The sequence below is a fragment of the Pinus tabuliformis genome, chromosome 1_1 (assembly GCF_031772625.1).
Source record: "Pinus tabuliformis cultivar Carrire ecotype Pingquan chromosome 1_1, CPIR1, whole genome shotgun sequence".
NCBI classification, from domain to species: Eukaryota; Viridiplantae; Streptophyta; class Pinopsida; order Pinales; family Pinaceae; genus Pinus; species Pinus tabuliformis.
In genome coordinates, this window is record NC_142297.1 from 438,502,611 (window position 1) to 438,530,026 (window position 27,416).

General features: G+C 36.1%; 1 protein-coding gene across 3 annotated transcripts; it reads right to left on the reverse strand.

Annotated features, from left to right (window-relative positions):
- Nucleotides 1–256: 256 nt before the first annotated feature.
- LOC149213611 (disease resistance protein Roq1-like) lies at nucleotides 257–26,417 on the reverse strand. 3 transcript variants are annotated; one of them, XR_016250831.1, is made up of 6 exons: nucleotides 25,547–26,417; nucleotides 24,286–25,438; nucleotides 23,777–24,061; nucleotides 21,169–23,055; nucleotides 20,788–20,869; nucleotides 257–309 (listed from the first exon to the last, which is right to left on the reverse strand). XR_016250831.1 is itself a non-coding variant. In XM_089392061.1 (4 exons), the coding sequence occupies exons 1-4, from the start codon at nucleotides 26,122–26,124 to the stop codon at nucleotides 21,268–21,270; spliced, it is 3,735 nt and encodes a 1,244-aa protein (XP_089248187.1). In that variant the 5' UTR covers nucleotides 26,125–26,417; the 3' UTR covers nucleotides 21,005–21,267. The 3 variants fall into 3 exon arrangements, 2 of the variants coding, with proteins under 2 accessions (XP_089248187.1, XP_089248186.1); XM_089392061.1 differs by lacking the exons at nucleotides 257–309; nucleotides 20,788–20,869 and having other exon boundaries at nucleotides 21,005–23,055; nucleotides 24,286–25,369; XM_089392060.1 differs by lacking the exons at nucleotides 257–309; nucleotides 20,788–20,869 and having other exon boundaries at nucleotides 21,005–23,055.
- Between the last annotated feature and the right edge of the window lie 999 nt (nucleotides 26,418–27,416).

Sequence of the window (27,416 nt, forward strand, 5' to 3'; positions counted from 1 at the left end):
CATTTTAAAAAATACTCTACTATTCCTTTTCTTAATTCTATTGATGTATATGTACAATGTAGTAAAAGTTGTAAACTATCAAACAAATAGTCTCCAATCACATATGAGAAATTGTTTACTCGAAACAAGTTATTCTTTTCTAAGACAAATGCCAATTTCTATTTTTGAGATGATGTACACATGGTGATGCTTATGCTTATTATGTCAATGCAACTGTAAATGCTAGCATGTATATTGTGTACCTATTAAATTGCAAGTGCCAATGTCTACTAACCTATTCCAGTGAAACTTCAACAAGTGTCAAGTGCGCTGTTTTAGTAGAAAGACATGCAAAACCCAAAAATATGATGTATTAGTATATAAATCTAAGGATCAATGTTATATTTATGATCTACATATTTATATTCCTTTCATTGCATCTGTATAAATTTTACATATGTTGGTTACATGCTAGACATGAATGGTTCTTATTTTAATATAGTAAAGGTCATATGCAAAAAAATATATACACATACTAAATATGAACTAATCATGAATTTGGATCTCATCTAACTCCACTAACTTTTAATCAGAGAATATACTGTAACAGAGTGCGGGATTTATTTTGCAACAGATTGCACATATGCAACGCTGTGAGATATTTGTTTCTATATTTTTAATATTCTTAGAAAATTATTATTACCACTCTGAATCCACTGTTTTTCCTAAATTTGGGTGAAGCTTTTTTCCAACCTTTTGGACACCCACACCCACATTTCATAGGTTCCATAAACTTGTGCAAGCCCACATACAAAACATATATTGAACTGCTGCAAAATGTGTTCCCAAATGTGGTCACGAGGAAACCCGAAATGATAAAGAATCGAGAATTGGACACTTTGTTATAATAGGTTTGTTGTACTACTACAATGTGCAGTTTAGTTGTATAAAATTCTTGATTTTATAGTGAAGGTAGGGAGGTGTAGAACAATAGAAAGAGTTCAAGTTGTTAGGGCCAGGTTATGATCTTCATATGAGATTTTTACTTATCTAAGAATCATGAAGAGGATCCTACACTACAAGAATATGACTCTATCCATTCATCAAATAAGAGAAAGAATCGAAAAGTAAACTCTTGTTTATCACAGGTTTGTTGTACTTCTAGAGTGTGTAGTTTGACTGTATAAAATTCTTGATTTTATAGTGAAGATAAGGAGGTGTAGAACGTGTGCAATTTGGCTGTATAAAATTCTTGTTTTTATAGTGAATATAGGGAGGTGTAGAACAATCTAAAGAGTTCATGTTGTTAGGGCCAGGTTATGATCTTCATATGAGTATTTTACTTATCTAAGAATCCTGAAGAGGATCCCACACTACAAGAATATGACTCTAACCATTCATCAGATAGGAGAAAGCGCTTTCTGCACGTTATGAATCTTTATGAGAACCAATGTGAATGCACCGTTTCTTAAAAATGTAATTGCGCACCAAATGATACATATTCAAAATATCATAGTTTAGATAGTGCTAAAGACCAATGCCAACAATTGTATTGGTCATGGAAAGCTCACCAAGCAGACCAAAAGGGATAGATGTTTTTCTAATATGTCTATGATGGATTCTTTCAACCATCGGTTTTATTATTCTAGAAAAGTTTAATGAAAGTAAACATTTTCTTTAAGCGGGTTAGTTTAAGATGTCTGTGATGGGTCCTTCCATCAATTGGGTTACTATTCTTCAAACTTTAACATAAGAAATTGATGTTTTTAGATAAGCAATGTGCCTATAATGAGTTCTATTGATTTTTTTACTTTCAAGCTTTTTATCTCAAAAAACCATTATGTCTAGTGGTTATCACACAATTAAAGGGAGAATCAATCTGCTTGAAAGGATAACCCTACATTAGATATAGAGTGTTGGGACACAGGTGTAAAAAGATGGCAGTGATCAGTCGTAAATTCTTGCTTGTTTGATTTATATTGCTTTGCATGTTTTCTTTTTCCCTACTCTTGCTTTGCACTAGAAGTGAAAAGGATTGAACTTGAAGAGAGCAAAAAAACTAGATTTATAGGATCATGATAAACAACTTTGGGGGCAGCGTTTTATAATCAACAATTTTCCCATATTGTAGGAAACATGGAAAGTCTCAAAAGTAGAGATTTGCATTCCACCTCGTATCTTCAAAGGCTAAGTTTTCAAGCACACAATTTTGCTAGGGTCTAGGGAAAAGACAATGAATTTCAGTGAAAACTGAAGAGACCTCCAATTTTCATAGCACCGACGAAGTTGAAGGGATCAAACATAAAAGATGCTCCCATAAAAACATGGAAAACATCCCAAAAATAGCAGTGATATTATTAATCATTAATAAAAAATTCACAGAATGCAACATTCAATTCCACCATTTGAAATTAAATGGAAAAAACAAAACAAAAAAATTCATTGTAGGGAGATGTATTTGGCTTGGAGCAGCAAGAAAATCAACATATGGTGCAGGCAGTCACATGCTACAAGTTTGTAGGTTAGTTGGGTCATTGGTTTAAATCAAGTATAAGCATAGATTGGACAGAGCGTTGTGTGCATTACAGAGCGTTGTGTGCATTAAGTTGGGTCATTGGTTTAAATCAAGTATAAGCATAGATTGGACAGAGCGTTGTGTGCATGCATTAAGAAAGCACTTGGAGACGAAGATGTTTAGCTGCAAACACCACACCTCGTTAGCTATGCATATGTTTTGTTCCAAGAAGGAGTTCCTTAAGCGTACAAATATGATTTATTGCAGCTACATCACTTTATTGGAGAGGATGCCTAAAGTGCATGAACCATACAAGTCACCAGTCTCCTACTGTATTAACAAGCATAGCTTGGGCCATATTGATTGTTTCTGGAGGATCCACAGAACCTCGATCAGAATACTACAATTGTTATTGTAAACAGGGCCATGCCTATCATGCTTTCACATCTGATTATACAATGATGAAAACTCATTGTCTATAAAGCTAGCTACTCTTCCTTTGCACTAGAGGTGACAAGGATTGAACTTAGAGAGAGCAAACGAACTAGATTTATAGGATCATGATAAACAAATTTGGGGGCATCACTTTATATTGAACAATTTGTCCATATTGTAGGAAACATGGAAAGTGTCAAAAGTAAATATTTTCATTTCCACCTCATATGTTCAAAGGCTAAGTTTTCAAGAACACAATTTCACTAGGGTCTAGGGAAGAGGAAATGAATTTCAGTGAAAATTGAAGAGACCTCCCAATTCACAGAGCTCTAACTGCAATAAGAAAGAGAGGATCCTATGTGTTTGGAGGCAGAAAATTTTCAAGGTGTCCAAAATGTGGGGATCCTTCCGATACATTTTACCAATGCCCCCAACTCAAACATCCCAAAACAAAAAAGAAATATTTTTACTTATCTAAGAATCCTGAAGAGGACTCCACACTACAAGGATATGACTGTAGCCCATCATTAGATAGGAGAAAGCACTTTTTGTGGGTTATGAATCTTTATGAGAACCAATGTGAATGCACCGTTTCTGAAAACTACAATTGTTGAACAAATTATACATATTCAAAAGATTAGAGTTTAGATAGTGCCAAGGGCCAATGCCAACCATTGTATTGATCATGGAAAGCTCACCAAGCAGTCCAACAGAGACACTAGCATGCAGGATGTACTTGTTTTATGGCAGAGACTAAGGGATCGCCCTAAACCTTATTTAATAATAAGGCCATACAAAAATGGAAGATGGATAACCAAAGAATCAGATGGTTTAGATGTTCAATAAACTATACTTGGAAGAGGAAAAGATAAAGAAAAATGGCAAGAGGATAAATTTGATTCTGATTCATCTAGTTCAAATATCCTTAGCAATGTAACAGGAACCATCGATTTTTCTGAGTACTCACTACTATTAATCTGTTCACTTGCCAAAAGAGCTTAGTCAAAACTCTGCGAGTCAAACTCGCGTTGAGCAAGTTTGACTCGTTGACCAAGTTTGACTCGTGAGTTTGCCGATTTGCCGACTTTCCCAATTTCTGGTTCCACTGACTCAGCGAGCAGGGATTTAGTTTTAGGTTTTCACTTTAGTATCTTAAAGGTTGGTTTAACGTTGAAAACCAGCCACTGTCCATCAACTGTCTGGTGTCCAGTGCCCCGATTTGTCACAGAGTCGACCAACCGTTGTCCATCAACTGTTTGATGTCCACTGTCCCGATTTGCCACACAGTCGACCAGCCGTTGTCCATCAAGACAATTCCAGGGACTAAGACAACTCCAGCCATTGTTCACCAGGACGACTCGAGTCGTTGTTCACACTACATAGTTCATCACAGTTTTGTATCGTTGTTTAAGGTCGATGTCACCTTCAGTTTTAAACTTTTATATACAAAGTTGCTAGTGGTTCATCAGTTGGAAATATTCGAACCGATTAATTCGAGTATTGTGTTTAAATTTTAAAATTTAATTCAAGATGTTATATATTTGTTCGATCCCAAGCTCCAGGGGATGGACTCTATCTGGGGTTTCGTTCTAAGCTCACTAAAAAATCACAAACGATTTATGTCATAGTGATAGTGTTGGTTTTTCCAACACTTCTCCTTACTGAAAAATCAATGTACTCCATTCCCATCATTTCTCTTAGCTTCTGGTACTTGTATTTGCCAATAGGTTTGGTGAAAATTAAAATAAGAGCTTTGTTCTACAGTCTACTATCTGACAAATTTGTATTTTACTACTCTCTTCATGTAATCATCTAAAATCATGAAAAAGTACTTTCCATATGTAGACTGCCACAAAATACACCATCCTTGGCCAATTGTAATGCACTTCAATTATTACACCACAAGAGTTATTGATGAATCCTTTACCACACCAATGTCTGCTAGAATTCATCTTAGCCATACTGCTTCACATGCAGCGGTTAGAAGTATATGGTTCAGGACCAATAGATAGACTCTGTTTGGGCCTTTTGTTGGTTTTACTTTGTGGGTTTTCCTAATTACTTTAAACCTTTAAACCAAGATCTACTCCTTTGTAAGAAATTGAAATTAATGCACAGCGGAACTTACTTTCCATCTTCAAATGCTCCTGGTCTTTGCTTGAGTTGTTGGCTCTTGAATCCTTCCAAGAACTTGCAATCCTTTTCTCTGGCTATCCTAAATGACAGAGTATCTAGTCTTCAATGGAGCAGACAATTTTTCTGAGTGATTGCAAGCCTTGGAGACTCAACCCTTTTATAGCAGTGCAAAACCCCAATCCTAGGGCAACCTAAAATTTAGCTGAAGCAAGTCTGTCAAGAAATCTGAAATTTCCGATTTCATCAGATTTTGAAATCGGGAACTTTCCAGAAAAACTGAATTAGTTTCTGATTTCCTTATTCAGCTCAAGTTTAAAACTGCTATTACTTTAATCAACTATAATCGGTCCATTAACAATTATAATTGTTTAATTTTATTCTATATGTATTTGTATCCAAATCCTTATTTAAATACGTATAATGCCATGACTTAATTAATCACATTATTTGGCATATTATAAATGTAATCTTGCTGACAGTATTTGACATCATAATCATGATGCACGTATGTCCAACTTAATTATTGCAATTAGACGTCTCTAAATCCAACAATCTCCCACATGGACAAGTGCAACCTTTTGATTATATGTCCTTAACTTTATTGCATGCAACTTTTCTGTCTTTACTTATCGTATTTCTTAAACAATTCCGTCCATTAATTATGCTAACAAAGGACTTAAGCGGCATTTGTCACATTTATTCGCAACTGAACTGACATAAATCACGCTGCTAACATAACTGAATGACATGAATCTGATTTGGACATATAGTTTAGAAATTACACGCAAGTGTGATTAGACGTGCCTATTTCTAATTGAGTCACCTTTACTTTACTGTATGAGGCCAAAAACTTAAACTTTAAAGAAAGAAATAATGAAACTGAAACTGAATGCAACTTGTATATATCATCAAAATTGTTTACAATTGCATTACATAGAACATCAAAAAGAACTTAAAACATATTCAGACTCCCACATTTTTCTAATTATCCTAAACAGATATTACACCCATACAAGCAACATGTTGGTGAAACTTCTTGGGTGGTAATCCTTTAGTAAGAGGATCCGCAATCATGGAGTCTGTACCTATGTGTTTTATACATAATTCATTATTCTGCACTCTCTCTTTTACAACCAAAAACTTAATGTCAATGTACTTCGACTTTGACGAACTTCAGTTGTTCGTTGCGTATAACACTGCTGAATTGTTGTCACATAATAATTTGAGTGGTTTCTGAATAGAATCCACAATTTTCAGACTTGTGACGAAGTTCTTCAGCCATACGCCATGATTAGATGCTTCAAAACATGCAACAAATTCAGCTGCCATAGTGGAGGAGGCTACCAATGACTGTTTAGCGCTCTTCCATGACACGGCACCACCTGCCATCATAAAGATGTATCCTGATGTTGACTTCATGCTGTCAACACATCCTCCAAAATCAGAATCGGTGTATCCAATGACCTTGAGCTGTTCCGATCTCCGATACGTGAGCATATAGTCCCTTGTTCTCTTTAGGTATCTCAATACTCGCTTGGCTGCCTTCCAGTGTTCCATACCTGGGTTACTCAAATATCTCCCTAGCATTCCTGTAATGAACGCAATATCCGGATGCGTGCATACTTGTGCATACATGATGCTACCCACGGCTGAGGCATAGGGAATATCTTTCATGAGGTTTTTATCTAAGTCAGTTTGGGGACATTGTTTCAGACTAAACTTATCTCCTTTTGATATAGGCGTATCTCCTGGTTTGTTGTTTTGCATGCCAAATCTTGTTAGAATCTTATCGATATAGTTCCTCTGGGATAACCTCATAATACCTTGAGATCTATCTCTAAGTATTTCAATCCCTAGAACAAATGATGCATCACCAAGATCTTTCATTTCAAAGTTCTTAAATAAAAAATTCTTAGTTTGATGCAACATGTCCTTATCGTTACTGGCAAGCAATATGTCATCTACATATAAAACCAAGAAAATAAATTTACTCCCACAAAACTTAAGGTATATACATTCATCTACTATGTTAGACTCAAAACCAAATGAGCTAATAACTTGGTGAAACTTATAATACCATTGTCGAGATGCTTGTTTTAGCCCATTGATAGATTTCTTAAGTCTGCAAACCATAGACCCTACATCACCTGATACAAAGTTTTCTGGCTGCTTCATATAGATCGTTTCATCAATGTCACCATTGAGAAACGCCGTCTTTACATCCATCTGATGAAGTTCTAAATCATAATGTGCTACAAGCGCCAATATAATCCTTAAAGAGTCTTTCGATGAAACTGGAGAGAAAGTCGCTTTATAATCAATGCCTTCTTTCTGTGTGAAACCTTTCGCAACAAGACGTGCCTTGTATTTTTCAAAATTGCCTTTAGAATCCCGCTTAGTCTTAAATATCCATTTGCAACCAACGGGTTTCTTGTCTTTAGGCAACGGAACGATATCCCAAACGTCATTGTCATACATAGATTTCATCTCTTCATTCATGGCATTAATCCACATTTGAGAGTTAGAGCTTTCCACAGCTTGTTTGATATTAACAGGATCATTTTCAAACATGCCAATGTCAAACTCATGTTCTTGAAGATATGCATAATCCTTTGATTGTGTAGATCTTTTCTCTCTAGTAGATCTCCTAATTGGCACAGGCTCTAGATTTTCTTGAGGTTCATTTACAACTTGATCTTCAACAGGAGGAAGAACATCATTACCAACTTCTGACTCTCCCACAGGCCCTAGGCCATCAACATTTGTCATGTCAATGTGAGGGTTTGGGTTGGGTTCAGGTCCATTTGTGTTCTCTATTCCATGTTGAGTTTCTAACTGAGTTGTTTGGGATGATGAAGTTTGCACATTGTCAAAAGATGTATTTCTAAACACAATCGGAATTTGAACAAAACTAGGACTTTGGTCCATAGTCTCATTCGCATTCGTCTCTTCTTCTTCAAAAATACTATCTTTTGTCATATCTCCCCCCACAAACTCATTATCTTCAAAAAAATTTGCACTTCCTGACTCGAAAACTGTATGTTCTGTTGGATTATAGAATTTGAACCCCCTAGATCGTTCAGAATAGCCTATAAAGTAACAACTAACGGTTCTTTCGTCCAGTTTCTTTTTGCTTGGCTTATAAGGCCTAGCTTCACATGGACATCCCCAAACTCTCAAATGATTCAAGCTAGGCTTGCGCCCAACCCATAACTCGTAAGGGGTCTTGTTAGCTACTTTAGTAGGCACTCTATTAAGTATGTATGCTGCAGTCTTTAAGGCTTCTCCCCACAAATTCTCAGGTAGAGTTGTACGAGCAATCATACTTCTCACCATGTCTTTAAGGGTGCGATTTCGTCGCTCAGCAACACCATTCATTGCAGGCGAACCTGGCAACGTATACTGAGGCACAATTTCGCATTCCTCTAAGTATTTTGCAAAGGGACCTTGACGCTGTTCTCCTGATCCATCATAACGACCGTAGTATTCACCACCACGATCAGAACGAATGGACTTTATACGTTTGTTAAGTTGTAACTCAACTTCCGTTTTGAACTTTATGAATACGTCTAATGCTTCCGCCTTTTCTTTTATTAAGTAAATATGACCATATCTTGAATAATCATCTATGAATGTGATAAAGTAACGGTCACCATTTCTTGTAGCCTTTGGAAAAGGACCACAGATATCCGTATGAATTAATTCTAAGACATCATTACACCTTTTTGCATCATGCTTACGTTTATTAGTTTGTTTTCCCTTTATACAATTTACACAATCACTTAAGTTTGTAAAATCTAAAGGTTGGAGAATTTCGTTAGACACAAGACGTTCTATCCTTTTCATAGAGATATGTCCTAATCGTTTGTGCCATAATGTTGCAGATTTCTCGCAAGTTAATTTACGTTTTTTATTATCTATATGCAGTGCCTCTGAATGTGAAGTGTCTATATCTAGAAAATAAAGATTATCATAGGAAGACAGGATACCAGAAGCAAGAAGCTTAGAATCTTGACACAAACTGAAATTTCCATTACCAAATGAACATACATAACCAATTTTGTCCAAATAAGATACAGAAATTAGGTTCCTTCTGAAAGATGGAACCACTAAAGCATCAAAACTTAAATAAAATCCTGTCTTACATAATAATCTAAATTTTCCTATGCTTTCCACTTCTACTTTGTTGCCATTTCCTACGTAAACGTAGCGCTCTGCCTCACTTGGCTTGCGATGGCTTAGGCAACCCTGCATCGACATACTGATGTTAGTCGTTGCACCTGAATCTATCCACCAAGTATATCTAGATACAGAACTTAAATTAACTTCAGAACAAACTAAAGCAAGAGACATACCTTTCTTTGCCAACCATGCATGATAGTTGGTGCAGAATTTCTTTGTATGTCCTGGCGCTTTGCAGAAAAAACAGTTCCTTTCTTCTGCTTTCGCAGAAGTATCTTCCTTCTTGTTTTTCTGCGCGGCATTGTTTGCAGCTACCTTGGTAGGTCCCTTTTCCTTGGCAGTAAACTTGCGCTTCTTGCCTTTACCTTTAGGATTAGATGTTACTACATGAGCACTTTCTCCCTTAGTCATTTTCTGTCTCTCTTCCTCCTGCACCAACTGAGCCTCAAACTCAGGTAGTGTCCACGTCTCTCTTTGACAATTATAAGTCATCTTGAATTGACCAAAGTTAGACGGGAGAGACAGGAAAATGAACTCAATGAGAACCTCATCAGAGATGTCATAATTATGCCCTTTCAAGGTACGTTGCAGTCTTGTCATCTCAATAACATGCTCTCTAACCCCTTCTTTTCCCTTGTATTTTATTGTTGCCAACTTCACAAAGAGTGTACTAACTTCAGTCTTTTTACTCTTTGTGAATTTTTCTTCAAGGGCCTTAAGGTATGCAACAACGCCTGTCTCTGTATCAGGTATGATGCCTCGAAAGGTCTCATGGATCGTTTGCTTCATCACCATTATGCACATGCGATCTGAATGCTCCCATCTAGCAATATCAGCCTTCTCTTGAGGAGTTACCTCACTCTCTTTATTAGGCTTGGGGCGATCAAATCTCAGTGCTGTGTCCAATTGCATGATCCCTAAGACTAATTTCAGCTTTTCCTCCCACTGTTTGAAATTGTTCCCCATGAGGGGCTTAATCTGACTTAGACTTGACATTATGTTTGGATCTGAAAAATTCAAGAACAAGGAAATAATTTAGATACGATGTGTCACGATTTGATCCTTAATCATAATTCTAAAATCTATCTAAAGGCATGTGTAAAACTATTTGCTCCATTAAAACTTTAGCCAAAAAACACCATTCAGTAATGAAACACCTTTGGGTGCAATCATTACCTTCAGGCAACCCTTATGCACCAAACAACTTAGCAGGCGCCAACCCTCCTTTGGGAAAGCTAACACCCACATCCCTTGCCAGCACGTTACTTCAATTTGTCATGAGTCATCCTTGCAATCGTCTTACAGAGAGCGGTTCGTTTGCGAACATCAATGCTTGACTCATGCGAAAACAACACATGTATACCAAACACCGTCTTTAGTTAGATTCCAAAATTATGTCTAAAACCTAATCTAGGACGTACCTATAGAATCTACTCGTCCTATATAGAATACAGTATCTCATAACTCTTTTAAATTTAATATGTCAACTATATTCATCAAAATAATTATTAGGTTTTAGTAAAACTTTAGCAGTTTCTACAATGATTACCTTTTAGAAATGCTTCAATAATTTATTTAGAGAACACTAAATAATTTATTTAGAGAATACTAAATAATTTTATGGTTGCCATGATTAGCATCATTGTGATCAAATCCGAATTTAGTATTATATCAATAATTAACGTTAATACAAATTTTACGCCATAATTAGCATTATTGTGATAAAATCCGAATTTGGTATTATATCAGTAATTAACGTTAATACAAATTTTTTATGCCATAACTTTGAAGATCAAGGTTAACTCCATACACATAGCAGACCAAAACTAAGAACCAAAAGTTAACCCGTTATCCAGGTTAACATTGAATCCATGAGAGATGGAGATCGAATCCTATAAAGAAAAAACTTCAAAAATGATTTGTAAATGAAAACCTCTTTTTCACTTAACGAAATTGACACATTAACATGGTTAACCTCAAGTCCATGAGAGATGAGAGATCGAATCCCTTAAAGTAAACATCTTTAAAATGATTTGAACTGAAAACCCTTTTTCTTTTTACACAGTTAAAATTTACAATTCTAAAGATTTGATTTTGATTACATTGCTTGATAAATATGGATTTTGATAGCTCCAAACTTGGTAAAGTCTGGGCTTTAACCGATCCAAGGTGAGTTAAACAGATCCAAAGTTTATATATCAAACTGTACTCTGTAAATATCCAGGGTTTAGTAAATCCTAACAAGATAAATCCGAAGTTTAATAAATCCTGGATTACAGAGGATCACATCAAGGTCAAGAATTTCTCCATACTTGAATTCCAAGATTGGAATTGATTTGTCAAAAAAGAAAATAACCAAAAAGAGTACAGACTGCATCAAACTCTGGGGTTACAGAGAATCGCATCAAGTTCAAAAATTTCTCCATGCTCGAATTCCTCATCTTATAATTGATTTCTGAAACCATGAAATAACCAAAAGAGTACAGACTACATCGAACTCCAGGGTTACTGTGCATCAAACTCTAAGCTAACAGAGAATCACATCAAGTTCAAAATTTTCTCCGTTCTCGAATTGAGGAAAAAAAAGAAATTTTAAGGATCGAAAAAAATGACGGGAGAGACAGTTCTTACATAAGGGTGCTCCGATACCAATTGTTGGTTTTACTTTGTGGGTTTTCCTAATTACTTTAAACCTTTAAACCAAGATCTACTCCTTTGTAAGAAATTGAAATTAATGCACAGCGGAACTTACTTTCCATCTTCAAATGCTCCTGGTCTTTGCTTGAGTTGTTGGCTCTTGAATCCTTCCAAGAACTTGCAATCCTTTTCTCTGGCTATCCTAAATGACAGAGTATCTAGTCTTCAATGGAGCAGACAATTTTTCTGAGTGATTGCAAGCCTTGGAGACTCAACCCTTTTATAGCAGTGCAAAACCCCAATCCTAGGGCAACCTAAAATTTAGCTGAAGCAAGTCTGTCAAGAAATCTGAAATTTCAGATTTCATCAGATTTTGAAATCGGGAACTTTCCAGAAAAACTGAATTAGTTTCTGATTTCCTTATTCAGCTCAAGTTTAAAACTGCTATTACTTTAATCAACTATAATCGGTCCATTAACAATTATAATTGTTTAATTTTATTCTATATGTATTTGTATCCAAATCCTATTTAAATACGTATAATGCCATGACTTAATTAATCACATTATTTGGCATATTTTAATCACTACATAAATGTAATCTTGCTGACAGTATTTGACATCATAATCATGATGCACGTATGTCCAACTTAATTATTGCAATTAGACGTCTCTAAATCCAACACCTTTTTGTTTTAAACTTCTAAGCTCATTGAAAAGCACAAGTGGATTATGTGATTGGGGATAGGAAAAAAATAGACGTGTGAAAAAGGCTATGTGATTCTACAATGTTCAGTGATACCACACAACATATCATGATAAAGTTGCAGCTCTCTCATTAGAATTTATTAATGGCTTGAGAATACAACCAATTTTTTAATTTTTAATTTTTATTGTTTTTTATAGGAGCCAAATTAAACAGAAGGCACGACTCCAAATCTTATCAAAAGCCACAATTTAAACACAAGTCCAAAACAACAACAATGCCAAGGGAGAAGGACTTTGCTTGGGCTTATTATGACAAGATTCCCGGAGACCCCAAGCTCCTTTGTAAATTTTGCAAAGTGAAATGTAGTGGAGGCATTTATAGATTCAAGTACCACCTTGCACAGATACCTGACCACGATATATGTCTCTGCAACAAGGTTGAAGAAAATGTCAAACCTTGGCCATTGATATGTTGAGTCAGCATAATGCCAAGAAAGCAAAGAAGTAAAAAGAAATAGGAATTCTTGGAGTTGACGATTTTTCTTCCACTACCCCCTTTTCATTTCCCTATGTTGAATCCTCAATGTTGTTTCCAAGTTTCCCACACATGCCTCCAAATCCAACTCAAACTCAAGGCCAACTGAATCCTCCTACATTCAACACTAGTGGTGGAAACATAAACACCTTTTTTGCTCCCCGCACAAAACCCGGTTCCTAACCTACCTTGGATGTCACTGGTTGGAAAAAAACATCCAGAGTCACGCAAGGAAGGCCATTGCTAACTATTGATACTATTTTGACATTCCTTTCTAATGTTCTAAAAGTCCTTATTGGCAAGCTATGATTGATGAAGTTGTTGTTGCAGATCTAGGGTTCAAAGCCCCTTCATCAGAGAGCCTTAGGACATATTTGTTATTAGAGAGTGTTGAAGATGTCATGCTTGTGCTATCTAAGTTTTTTTCATCATGGGTAGAAACAGGGCGCACCATCATGAGTGATGGATGGACAGAAAAGAGGAATAGAACTTTAATAAATTTCCTTGTATCTTGTCTAGTAGGAACAATGTTTCTCAAATCAATGGATGCCTCAGACAAGGTTAAGACTGCCCAACTTATTTGTGAAATGATGGATGAAGTCATTCAAGAAGTGGGAGAAGAACATGTACAAATTGTCACCGACAATGCAAGTAATTATATGGTTGCTGGTAAAAGTTTTGAGATTAGGTGCCCCACTATTTTTTGGACCTCTTGTGTTGACCATTTCATAGATTTAATGCTTGAGGACATTGGTAAGATTCATTGGATACATGAGGTTGTGTAGAAGGAAAAATCCATAACCAAATACCTATAAAACTACACTATTATCCTAAACACCATGAGAAAATATACTGAAGGTGAGGAAATTGTTCGACCTGCAGTGACTAAATTTGCAACATGTTTTATATCTTTGCAATTTGTGGTTGAGAAAAAGATAAATATGAAGAGGATGTTCTTGGCACCTTAATGGATGGCATTTAAACATTCCAAGGCCCTTGAAGGCATTGAAATTGTTGCACTTGTGTTTGATGAAGGTTTCTGGAAAGATGTCGAAGAGATTATTATTGTGACAGAGTCCCTTGTTAGAGTTCTCAAGTACTTCAAGTCTTTTAACTTTTTTTATTTTTAAAATTTCATTTCAAGCTTCTATTTATTTTCAATGTTTAATATTTCTTTAATTTAAAAACTTGAACTTTCAGGATGGTTGATAATGACAAACCCGCTATGGGTTACATTTATGAGGCAATGGATCTTGCAAAGGAGGCCATCAAAAGAAGATATGGGGATGAGGAGGCAAATTATATGGCTGTTTGGGACATTATTAATGCATGTTGGGATAGGAAATTGCATTCCCCCTTACATGTTGCTGGGTACTTCTTAAACCCACAGTATTTTTATGATAAGAGCAAATTTAATGAGGATGGGGAGGTTGGCAGAGGACATATGACATGCATGGAAAGGTGTTTCCCTGATCCAGAATTTCAAAGTCGTGTCTTTTCCTAACAACAATATTATAGGGTGTTAAATTATTTGCCTATACCAGTGCTATACAAGAAAGGTCTAAGATGTTGCCTGGTACCCTTTGAGGCTTGAAGGCTTCGTCAATTCATTAAATTTGTTTACACTTTATTTTGTATGTTAAATGTTTTATTAAATTTTGTTGTCTTTTTAAGTTTTTACTATTTTGTATTTAGTGTTTAGTGTTTAGTATTTACTATTTAGTACTTCTACTCACAAACCCTTGCCACTTGCAAGGTCTTTGGTGGCAAAAATTTGGTAGTGATAGGCCAGATTTGAAGAGATTTGCCATTTGAATCTTAAACCAAGCATGCAATGCTTCAGGTTGCGAGCATAACTGGAGCATGTTTGAGAAAATACATTCTTAGAAGCGCAACAGATTGACACAAAAGCACTTAAATGACCTTATATTTGTCCATTTCAATCTACGACTTTGCAAAAAGCAAATACTAGGTGAGAGCTTGAATTTGAAGGCTTCATAATCTAATTTGCACTATAAATTTTAAACTTTAAAGTTCAAAGTCAAACTTTAATTCACATTTTGATGTCTCATGATAATGACAGGTTTGGATCATTCACCAATCGAACTTGAAGAGATAGATCTGCAAACTACAAATGCAACGGATTGGGTCCAATTAGAGGAGGCTCCTCTTTTAAGCCTACAGGATTTGGAGAACTTTGAGAGTCAAGCAAGTGAAAGAGTGGGAGGAATGGCTTTTAGTTCTCAGTCTTAAGAGTCTTAGATGCTTAGTTACTAATTTTTTTTATGATTAGTATGCAGTTTTTTGTAAACTTTTAGAAGAAGATGCTTCTGGTTCTATGTAGTCACTAGTTAGGAGTCAGGACTCGGTACTTTGGATCATGTTTGGACTCATAACATATATGAGATACTTATTTATTCATGATATTTTGGACATCTATTGATATTATGCATTGTTTGGGCGTGGATTTATTGAATATCAATGAAATTTGTTTTTTTTTCAATATATGTCTATATTTTTATTTATTGAATTCACTATTTTTTGTCGAATTTTTCCCCATCTGAAAAACTCTTTGCTCTTTTGATTCGTCGATTTATTGCCAATTCTGAGTCCGGTAACATTGATCCTTAGAAGAAAGCAATGGGCTTTTATCAACCAAGAACAACCATCAATTGAAATTAATGTTCTTCCTTTACTTGACGAGAAAAAAAAGGCTAGGGAAAAAAAAAAATTGATTTGGAAAGCCTTCATATTGCATACCAGCAATTGTGGAAAGAAGTCAAGATTTTACATCAACAAGTTAAAGAGTTACAAGTGGACACATTCAAAAGGATCTTGAATGGAATGCATTTGACCATGAAAGAAGAGTTCATATAAATCGTCTTTCATACAACACTGAAACTATGCCTCCCTTAGAAGTTCCTACAAACCCCATTGTAGACATGGGAAATATGAGGATGTTTGCAGTTCAACATCAGAAGGTTATAGTTAAGTATTACTGTATTAATCCATGATGAAAGGAAGATATTGAATGCACTCTTTTTATATGGGATCTGCATTTTTCTTCATGGGCATCAAACATGTTAGATCCCTTTATTAGAAAGCTTATAATGCCTTAGTTAAAACCATGGGTAACAAAAAGAGCCAAAATGAGTATTAGCTCTCAGTTGGAAGGGTATGTTTAGATAAATATTTTATTTGTTCTATCCTTCTGCTATCTTTTTCTCTCTCTTTTGATTATATCCTGAGAAGTGCATTGGATTAATATTTCTTGGACTACAACTCTACTTTATTTTGTTCATTGTATTGTTGCTTTTATTAACCATTGCAACAATGATTTCTAAAGCTTCCTCAACATATTTATCCCGTTCTTGCAGGGTTGTTTTTAATTTATCAATAGATGGAAGCAGTGAGCTAGAGACGAGCTCTCACCAATTGTAGTTTTTTCTTTCAGCCAGAGAGAACACATCCGGGGAGAATGAAATATTTTGGTGTTGTATAGTATGTGCTTTCAATATTTCTCCTTACCATGTGGGTCTTTTGTAGTTTAGATTGTTTGACTTATTGGTGGATGGTTTTAATTGAATTTTGAAATTATTTATTACGCTAATTGCAAAGAAATTAAAAATTTTAAATATTTTTCATCATCATTTGATAAAGTTTATAGATTTCAGCTATTATAATTTAGAGATTATGATGCAATAAATTTACAAATTGCAAAATTTATAATTTATTATGTATTATTGGTTTAAAGCAAGTATAAGCATATATTTGATGTTGTCTTTAAAACACATTAGGCAATGACAAAAATCATTGTCTATAAGTTCTTGTAACCTATACGAATGCAAAAAAAGAAGAGAATGAAAGGCTAAAGCTAGCTACTCTTGCTTTGCACTAGATGTGACAAGGATTGAACTTAGAGAGAGAAAACCAACTATATTTATAGGATCATGATAAACAAATTTGGGGGCAGCACTTTATATTCAAAAATTTGTCCATATTGCAGGACATGGAAAGTATCAAAAGTAGAGATTTGCATTTCCACCTCATATGTGCAAAGTCAAAGTTTTCAAGCACACAATTTTGCTAGGGTCTCGGGAAGAGGCAATTAATTTCAGTGAAAACTGAAGAGACCTCCAAATTCGCAGCGTCAATAAGGTTGAAGGGATGAAACATAAAATATGCTCCTGAAAAACATGGAAAACATCCCAAAAAATAGCAGTGATATTATTAATTATTAATAAAAAAATCACACAATGCAACATTCCATTCCACCATTTGAAATTAAATGGAAAATTTCATTTTAAGGAGATGTATTTGGCTTAGCTGTGATATTATTAATCATTAGTCAAAAAATCAAACAATGCAACATTCAATTCCACCATTTGAAATTAAATGGAAAATGTTTTTTTCATTTTAAGGAGATGTATTTGCCTTGGAGCACCAAGAAAATCAACTTGCGGTGCAGGTTGGTGCAGGCAGTCACATGCTACAAGTGTGCAAGTAGTTGGGTTATTGGTTTAAAGCAGGAATAAGCATATATTGCACAGAGTGTTGTGTGCATGCATTTAAAAAACAGTTGGAGACAAAGATGTCTAGCTACAAACACCACACCTCGTTAGCTATGGATAGGTCTCGTGCCAAGGAGTTCCTGGCCAGTCTACTACTGTACTATCAAGCACAACTTGGGCCATATTGATTTTTTCTGGAGGATCCATAGAACCTCGATCAGAATACCACAATTGGTATTGTAAATAGAGCCACGCCTATCATGCTTTCAAATCTCATTAGAAAATGACAAAAACGCATTGTCTATAAGTTTTTGTAACCTATAGAATGCAAGAAGAGAAGAGAATGAAAGGCCAAAGCTATAAGCAGAAGCAAAAAAAGCACGCACGTAGGTAAATACATGAGGTTTTGTTAACTGTTTGAAAATTGTTGCGATTTGGATTTTCTAATTAGGCTTTATGCTAAAAGAAAGAATGATGTTGTTTTGTAGAAAGATCAAAAATACCCTACAAACATGCTTTTCTTGTAGCTCATTTATCCCCTTTTGTCTGAAGAAGGTTATCAAGCACTCCAATAGAACATTGAAAAATACAGGAGGTTTATAAATAGGTGGATGAAGATTGTTGTGATGCAGGAAAGAAAAGGGTATGGTTTTTCAAAAATATCAATAACACCATAAAAATGTTCTTTTGAAACTTGCTTACAACTTCGATGTCGTAAACTCCTTTTGTGTTGTAGTAAGAAAAAGATATTGCAACCCTCCTCGAGATCAAGAACAACCTTTCTTTGTGCCCATTGAAACTCTTGAGATTGTTGTAGCAGAAGATCTTGAGATTGTTGTAGCAGAAGAGGAATGGGGTGATCAGAAGAAAGCATAGATGTGGGAATCCAGCGTTGATGATTTCCCGTAAATGGCCAACAGAATGGTGAAGGTATCGTCAACTTCTAAAGCGAAGATTGGGGCATTGGATATGACTTTATAGACCCACCTGACTGCAAAGAATTGGAAGACACCATCGAATTCACTGTTGGTGAGAATTGTGTTGATTTAGACGAGCAGCCACTCCTTGACACACAAATCGAATCTACCTTGCCAATGAACATGTTGCATCCAATGAATGGAAAGGGCTGTTTTCTCTTCTAATATCATATTTATCCGTAATAATAATAATAAATAGAGAATATTAGAGAACTAATTGGTATAGCTTACGAATATGCCAACAAGCATTGTGTTACTACAATGTACAGACAGATCTCTGATTACATATGGCATTTATCATTAAATTAATTCTTAATGTGTTTGGGTGAGTAATCAATTTGTCAATTTTTGAATTTGAACCTGAACTTTAATGGTGACAATTCCCAATTCACCTGCGAACCTAAATTCAAATTCAAAATCGCTATCTTGCATTTTGGGAAAGCTCGCTACTGGGAAAGCGCGAGACTACTGTGAAGCAAAACAGGAATCTGCATTCTTCACCGTGCCAGGATGACGGTTCAAAAATATTCTCCCTCGCCCGAGTAGCTATATAAGCCACGACTTGGAAGAACTATGGCCTGAATCCTAATAAAAACCATTAACCCGATATATGTCAGTACTTCCATGCTCATTAGCAGAGGAGAGGTACATGTTATTAAAATTAACCTTACATTACATTTACACCGAGTTCTTAAGATAGACACCTGGCCAAAAATAAAAATTATAATGCTTAGTGAAATTAAACGTCCAAAATTCTTGACCTAAGTTTTAATTATCGTCGATATTGCAACATGCCAACACATTTGCATGGATTGCAAGTGTCATTTAAAAATGGCGTTGGTCTTATTTTTACTCCTGGCAAAGTCGAGCATTTGTTCTTTGTTCTGCTCAGTCTTAACATAGCTCACTTAGCAGCCCAACTAGCACCAGAAATTCTCACCGATCTGGCACATACCGAATTGACTAGCTCCCTAGTTCGCCTATGGCTCTTCCTTAGTGCCAATGAATGTGAATTATTTTCTCCATCATCCCCAATATCCCTATGCTTCTGTAGAGTGTTCCACAACCTCTGAGTGACTTTCTCATCCTTAAATCGCTAGAGCAAGTGTACTTGGGGATTGCGTCGATGAGGATCCGTTGGAGGAGTTGTAGCAAGGTGAGTAAAAGATGATTGAGGAATAGCATATTGAAGTTCTTATGAACTTCATTAAGCCAAGATTCTTTGTTCAAACCCAAGAAACTCCGTTGAATAATGTTTGCGTAATTTATTGGTTAGTCTATAAATTGATCGTGGCATAGCATAGTACAAAAGTTTCAGTGACAATGTAGCCAAAAAGATTCAATTATGTGATTCTTCTATGAAGGGAAGTTGTAATAAGTAATGGATCACAAAACAATGAACAATTTTCAGGAAATCATCACAATTAATGCTGCGAAGTACTCAAGGAATTTGAAGTTAAGGTTCTGGTACAAGATTCAAGTTTCCTGTTATAATTATACCTTAGCCTCTATCGTAAGTATAGTCAACAAGTGTTGTTTTTGTCTCTTTATTCTTGTAGGTTGGAATGGTATCCTCCCATCAATTAAGGTTGGTTGTTCCTCTTGAGGTGCAAAGAGAGGGCAAAAATATAGACGGTGATGAACTAGCAGTTATTGAAAAGCTCAAATCGGAGTCACAAAGGTAACTTTGATTCCTTGTGTACTGTATACATTCCAATTTAGTTCAATATTACTTATATTAAAGTTGGAAATCTCTTGGCTATAAAACTTCTGTAATGAGCTTACAGTGAGTGTCACTGAAATTGAAATGCTCGCTTACAGCCAGTGTCACTGAAATTGAAATGCTCTGTTTTATTTCATATAGTTATGTACATTGAAGCATGCTCAGAAGAGTCACATAGTATTAGCACCAATAGTTGTGCTAGTTTGTCTGAATCTAGATGTTCACCAGCAACAACAAATTACAACATGAGGTAACTGTTTTCTTAATATGTTTTCAAAAACAGCCTAGTAATACAGATTGGTTACTAATATCCTAGTAACATATACTAATACTTGCAAAACTAATTTCTTACTGATATGCTTGAAGTAATTACTGATTACTGATAATATCTAAAAAAAGAAGTTCTGACAAAAAAAAAAATTCTAACAAGGAATAGTGAAGCAGCGTAACCAGGGTTCAGAAGATTGTGGCCAAAGTCAGTGAAGCCACATGTACAGAAGAACCTGAGCATTAGTCCAGATTGACAACAATTCTGAAATTGAAATGCTTTAGGTTCCTAGGTTATAGACCTCTTCACCTCGAAAAAAAATGCCAAATAAGACCTCAAATTCGCTGATAGGTTAAGAATGAGAGCTTTCAATGTTCAATAGCCCCAGCAAAAAATGCATTAATAAAAGTTTGGTTAAGAAATCATTATTCTACGTAAGGCTCAGAGTTCAGTAATCCGTGCTGCCTATGGCAAGGACTAAAAAAGGATATAAAAATGATAATTCTAATAAAAGCATTTCTGCATTTCTGGTACATACATCATGACACCATGGAACCACATACCAATTAACCTCTAAAGCATACCGTCAACGACACAATGTGCAGCGAGCGAGCGGAGGTCAAAGACCAACACTGTAACTATGAAGTACTTTCATTGCAATCTCAGCCCCTGCTGCCCTTGCTCCATTCTTGCATCAGAAGATTAAATGCGGCGGCTTTCTTTACTTCTGCCCCACCGACGCGGAGTTTACTGCAATGCTGTATATTTAGCATCTTCAACGATTTCAAATATCCGAAACCCTCCAGTACTTCTAAGTTACAGCAGTGTTCCACGTTTAGCTCTTCAAGATCTGTCAACGGCGCCAAACCCCTTATGCTCTGCAGTTTCCCACACCCTCTGGCAACAAGCTTCCTCAACGAGGTCAAATGTTGGAGACTTGGAAGTTCTCGTAACTCGCAGCAGCCTTCCACGTCTAGCAGTCGAAGTTCTGTCAACTGCCCCAACCCCTCTATGCTCTGCAGTTTCCCACACCTGGTGGCATAAAGGTACCTCAACGACTTCAAATGTTTAATACCTGGAAGTTCTTCTAAATCCCAGCAGTCAACTACGTTTACTACTGTAAGATTTGACAGCTGCGCCAACCCCGCTATGCTTTTCAGCTTCACACAGCCCGAAGTGGCCAACGTCTCCAAAGATACCAACCTTTCAAGACTTGGCAGCCACTGCAGTTTCCCACACCCACTGACATAAAGGTCCCGTAACGAGGTCAAATGTTCGAGACCTGGTAGTTCTTCTAACTCACAGCAGTCCTCCACCTCTAGCACTTCAAGTTTTGTCAACTGTGCCAAGCCCTCTGTGCTCTCCGGACAGTTAACGATACCCTCATCCGAACGTATCGACGTTTGGAGACCTGGCAGCTCCTCTCCTCTGTCAAACCCTAGGTTCTTCTGCCCTCTCATTTTCTTCAGTGCATAACATTTCTTCAACTTTAGCGACAGTAGTGTTGTTGGCAATGCTCCAACCTCCACCAGTCTTTCACATTGACGGATTTCGAGACGTTGAAGGTCAGGGCAAACGTCTTTGGGAAATGATACCTTTGATATTTTTATGTCAAACAGTTTCAATTCCTCGAGCAGAAGCATGCAACTGACAGTGGAATTATTTTTCTGAGGGACACGGGGCGGTAATGCTAAGTAATCTACACCTGCAGTCTTTATTTCCAACTTTTTCAACCGATTCAACCGTCTGATGGAACCGGGCAAACCCTTCAATTGGAAGCAATTTAATACCCTCAGATTCTGTAAGCTCTGTAGCTTACCAATGGAATTGGGCAAACATGTCAGACCCCTGCAATTTTCAAGGATCAATTGCTCTAAGTTTCTTAGGTTAGAGAGAGAATCTGGCAGCTTTTCCAACATTTCACTGTTACTCTCTAAATGCAGAACTCTTAGATTAATTAGATTTCCAATATCATCTGGTAGTTTTGTTAAGCTTGTGCCCAATAAAATTACTTCTCTCAATAACCTGTTATTTGCTACCTGAGGCAAATCTTCAATACTCAAACAATATGAGAGATATAAGCGTTCAAGTGTGCTTATCTTTCCAAAACATTCACGGGATATAGTCAACTGGCCACAATGTTGCAACGACAAATATTCAAGTCGCATCAAAGTCCCAAAGGAATTGGGAAGCAGCTTCAAATTGCAGCAACTGTGTAACTCAATATGTTGGAGGTTTTGCAACTTCCCAAAACAATCTGGCAGCGACTCTATAGAACAGCTCCTCAACTCTAGGTGCTTCAAGGACTGCAGATGACAGAATTCATTTGGGAAAGTTTTCAGCTCTCCATGTTCCAGAACAATCTTCTCCAAATACTTCAGCTTCTTTATGGAGTTTGGAATCTTTAAGAGAGGAGCATTTATATGCAACTCCCTCAACTCCACAGCTTCCTGCAATTTTCACATTTCCAAAGTGATGTTAACGACTTGTATGTCACGTGCAGCAATTGGATCAAATTCGAAAGGCAGGTCAAACATTATTCTTTTATTTAAAAATAAATAAATAAAAAATCGTCAAAGCAATGTATGCAGGTTTCAAATAGCTTTATTTTTTAATTACAACGGAAAAATAATATTAAATTATATATATTGAAAAACTGAAATATTACAATTTTAAGATTAAAATAAATTAATAAATATACATTGTTTAATTTTGAAATATAGTTATAAAACTAATTGAATGTAGGTTTAATCAAGATAGATCTTTATTTGCAACAGACATCAATAAAAAAAAATGGTATTATCCTATCCAAACCACTACCAAATAATGTGAAAACATTTTAAACCATATTTTTTTGAATTCATCAAAAACATATTTGATGATTGAAAAATATATATTAGATTTGAGTGGAATATTTTTCAAGTTAATTTTAATCAAGAACCATTTACTATAATGTGTAGATTAATTGATCCACTTGGGATTTAGTTTCTTCCCGGCTACAGGTTTAAATCTCATGAAATTAAAGAGGGGAATTGTTTTTGGAGAAATTAAACTACATCCCAAAACTTATAAAAAGAATTGCAATCTATCAGTATTTCCAATTTATTTTCTTAAAAAAATAATAATCTTCAAATGCTTTAATTCCAAAGTAAGAGAAGTTTGACAATTTACCTCAAAATTACTTTCTCCCCATACTGTTTTCAATTTGCTCCCATCTACATGTAATACCCTTAAATTATCCCTGCGAATCCAGAAAGGCAGGCAAGAGTATGGACATCGATACCATCTGAGCCATATGAGATGTCTTGACTGGACGCTGCTAAATATGATTTTTAGACAATCACCTTCAGCCCTAAGCAGCTCCAACATCCTCATCCCCAGGAAATGGTTGCCCAGCTCCACTGGGTTTTCGAAAGGAGGGGTAGATCTTTGTTCAACCATGTGAATTCCACGCACCTAAATGTCTCCTCAAAAAGTATTAGAAACAATGTCGATATCTTTAAAAAATTGAGAAATCAGAAGATACAATTGAAAGTTAATCTAAAACTTTAAAAAGCATAATTGTTCCTCAGAAAGTATTAAGAACAATGCCGATATCCTTCAAAAATCTAAGAATTCAGAAGATACAATATTGGGAATTTGCTCCTTTGAAAGTCAATTTAAAGCTTCAAAATACCTACCGGTGATTGATCCTGTAGACAATGAAGAAGGTTATGAGTTGGGCGCCAAAGCCGATGGGGAGTTTCGTTCTTTGCAATATCTCTGCCAAGGTCTCTCAGGTGATCGTGCATTCTTATACGGTTCTTGCGGTCCACCTCCACCAGACACCGGCTCTGCAAGATCCAGATCCCCTGATATCCTCCCCACTCCGATCCGTCCCATACTCGTATAGCAGTTTCCCTGTCTTCTCCTATGAAGAAGCAGGCGATGTCTAAGAATATTTGCTTCTGATGTATATCAAGACCGTCATAGCTAATTCTCAGTCTGTTCTGTACATCCTCTGGTAGTATTTTAGAGATTTTGTCCAATTCGGCTGTCCAATAAATCAAATCGTTTATTCCCCTCAGATGTTCTCCTAACACTGTGAGAGATAACGGCAATCCTTGGCACGCAACAGAAATTTTTTTAACCAAATCCTCGAATCCTGCAACTGGTTGCGGTTGCCCGAAGGCATGTAGGCAGAAGAGTTCTCTTGAGTGTTGTTCATTGAGACATTTTAACATATAAATGGAGGATTCTTTGATATCTTTGTTTACAAGAACCTGCTTATCCCGAGAAGTAACTATGATTAAGCTACTGGGATGAAGGGCATCCCTAGCTGGTAAGAGTAACGCATTCAGCTGCGAAGGATGATCCACATTATCTAAAATAATGAGGGCTTGTTTGGATGAGAGATTCCGTCTGAGCTTTCCTTTACCTTCCTCAGTGCTGCGTATTTGCTCATCCAGTTGAGTCAAGTCCTTCATAAGGTCACTCTGCAAGGTAGTTAAAGAATTTTCTCTGATGTCAAATAAAAAGCAAGATCGCCTGTAATTTGATCGTTCACGGTTAAAGATTTCTTTAGCTAATGTGGTTTTGCCAATCCCACCAAACCCCACAACTCCTATAACTCTAATTACCCCACTTTGCTGCTGCTTCAATAACTCTTCAAATTCTTTTACTTTTTGATCCAAACCTATTGGATATTTGGACACTTCCAGAGCTGGTTTTTTAACCTTTTGCAATACTAGCTGCACGATCTCATCTAGAATCGGACTCTTGTCCCTGAATAATATTTTTTTAACCTTTTGCAAAACTAGCTGCCCGATCTCATTGAGAATCGGCTTCTTGTCCCTGAATAAATTTCACAACAAAATTAATAATGTATTATCTACAATCAATCCAACAAACTTTAAAGATAATAGTAGTATCAAGAGAAATTTGAAGAGCTGGGGTTTATACCCATTATTCTCCTGCTCCAGTTCAAAACCGTATATATATGAAACATAAGAAAGAGCGTTTCTCCATTTTTCAATGGTGTTGGAGTCGTAACGCGGCCTCTCTTGCTGCGTTTGAGAGTCGATTGATTTCTTGTTTTGGAGAACCTTCAGCGCTTCAGCATACATTCCTTTTTTCCACCTAAGATCTGCAACCTTCACACGGTAGAAGATTGGAATGATGGTTGACTGGCCTGTTTCCATCGTCTCCAACATAAGTAGGAGCTCATTTAGACACCACTCTGATTCGGCATAATGAGGAGAGAAAATTGCCAGATGGACGGAGGCTGTCCGAATAGCGTTCGCTATTTGAGACGCGAAGAAGTCTCCCTTCTCCATCTCCTTGTCCAGAAAGACTCGCAATTGATGTGCAGTAAGGGCAGAGTGGAGATAGGTAGCGATGGATGACTTGGTATCTGGCCCGCGGTGGTTGATAAACACGTCATAAGGATCGCTGTTGGCATACGAGGGAAATGCAGAGCAGGTGGAAGAGGATGGTAAGGATGTATGATGAGGAGCCTGTGTGAAGTTAAGGTTTGCCATGGATAGATAAACAATAATAAAAAGATATAAAGATGAAATGTTTTTGCAGAGATCAAAAATTACAACCCCAGTATTATGGACCTCACGAATGTAAAATGGCTGCTAGGTACTTCCAAGTTACCAGCAGGTTCTGCCACTCTCTGAGTCGCTTCCAGGACGTTCAGCTCTCTCTGTACCAGTTGCTTGGAAGAAAAATGCAATCACTTCAATTTGGTTAAGTCGCGAGTTTACCCTTCTAATTTGTTCAGTAAAGCAGGAGCAAAATTATATCTTCACTATTTTGATTCGAAACCCTAATTTCAGCTTTGGGAATCCAAAGTTTTGATGTGGTGCACTGGTACCTAATACCAATCAGCGTGGGCATTGGAAAAAACGTTGGTCGTGGGCGCATCTTGTCCGTGTTGTCACCGTCAGCATATTACGCGTTTGCACATGACTAGTGCCCTTAGTTGCTTTCGTTACGAAACCTCTGATTCTCTGTCTCGGGTTGCTTCTGTCAGACGAAGGCTTTCTGCATTCACATCTCAAAACAGTGGGCATTTAATTTTATGGCAGATTTGAAATGTTTGATTCTATTGTCAAATCGCAATCCACTAGGAGGTCCGTGCAATTAAATAGTTGGAACTGGGCAATGAGTAATTTACAGTGAACACCGAAAATGGTAGTTGATTAATTTTTTTAAGGTGGGTATGTTGTCATTATCTGATTTTTATTTTTTATTTTTTTTGGGGTATATTGTAACTATTTGGTTTTTGTTTATTGCGTAAAGAAAAAATTATATTTTGAAAAAAAAAAAAAAAAATCATTTTTTAAACTAGCACAAAATAATGTTTCAAAATAAATTCTAATTTTAAGTTATAATTTTATTCGTGTATATATGGTAAATATCCATCCACAACTTTAGCGCTATAACTGCCTAGGTCGGATAGGGACGTTACGAGTCTTAAACGACAAGATCATTTCCAGCACTCTCCTACATTATTTTAATTACACTGTAATGAAGAAAATGAAGAGATTTAAACAATATCATTTCTAGCACTTTCTTACATTAATTATATTGTAATGAAGAAATTTAAACAATACCATTTTCAGCGCTTTCTTAAATTAAATTATATTGTAATGAAGAAAATTTGATCGTCTATAACTTTGGATTTGATTGCATTCACTATTACACCAAGGCCATTTTTAAGACATTTTCTTTAAAGAAAAGAAATTTTTTGTCTTAAAAAGTTACTTTTTATTTTATTTTAGTTATTTTATATTAAAATTTAATTCAATTGTATTTTCTTAAA

Coding starts and splice junctions, on each gene's coding strand:
- LOC149213611 (XM_089392060.1), bottom strand. CDS start 26,124: ATGGCAAACCTTAACTTCACACAGGCTCCTCATCATACATCCTTACCA. Junction 25,439..25,546: donor CTGGAGCAGGAGAATAATGG/GTATAAACCCCA, acceptor AAATTTATTCAG/GGACAAGAAGCCGATTCTCA. Junction 23,056..23,776: donor GGGGAGAAAGTAATTTTGAG/GTAAATTGTCAA, acceptor TGAAAATTGCAG/GAAGCTGTGGAGTTGAGGGA.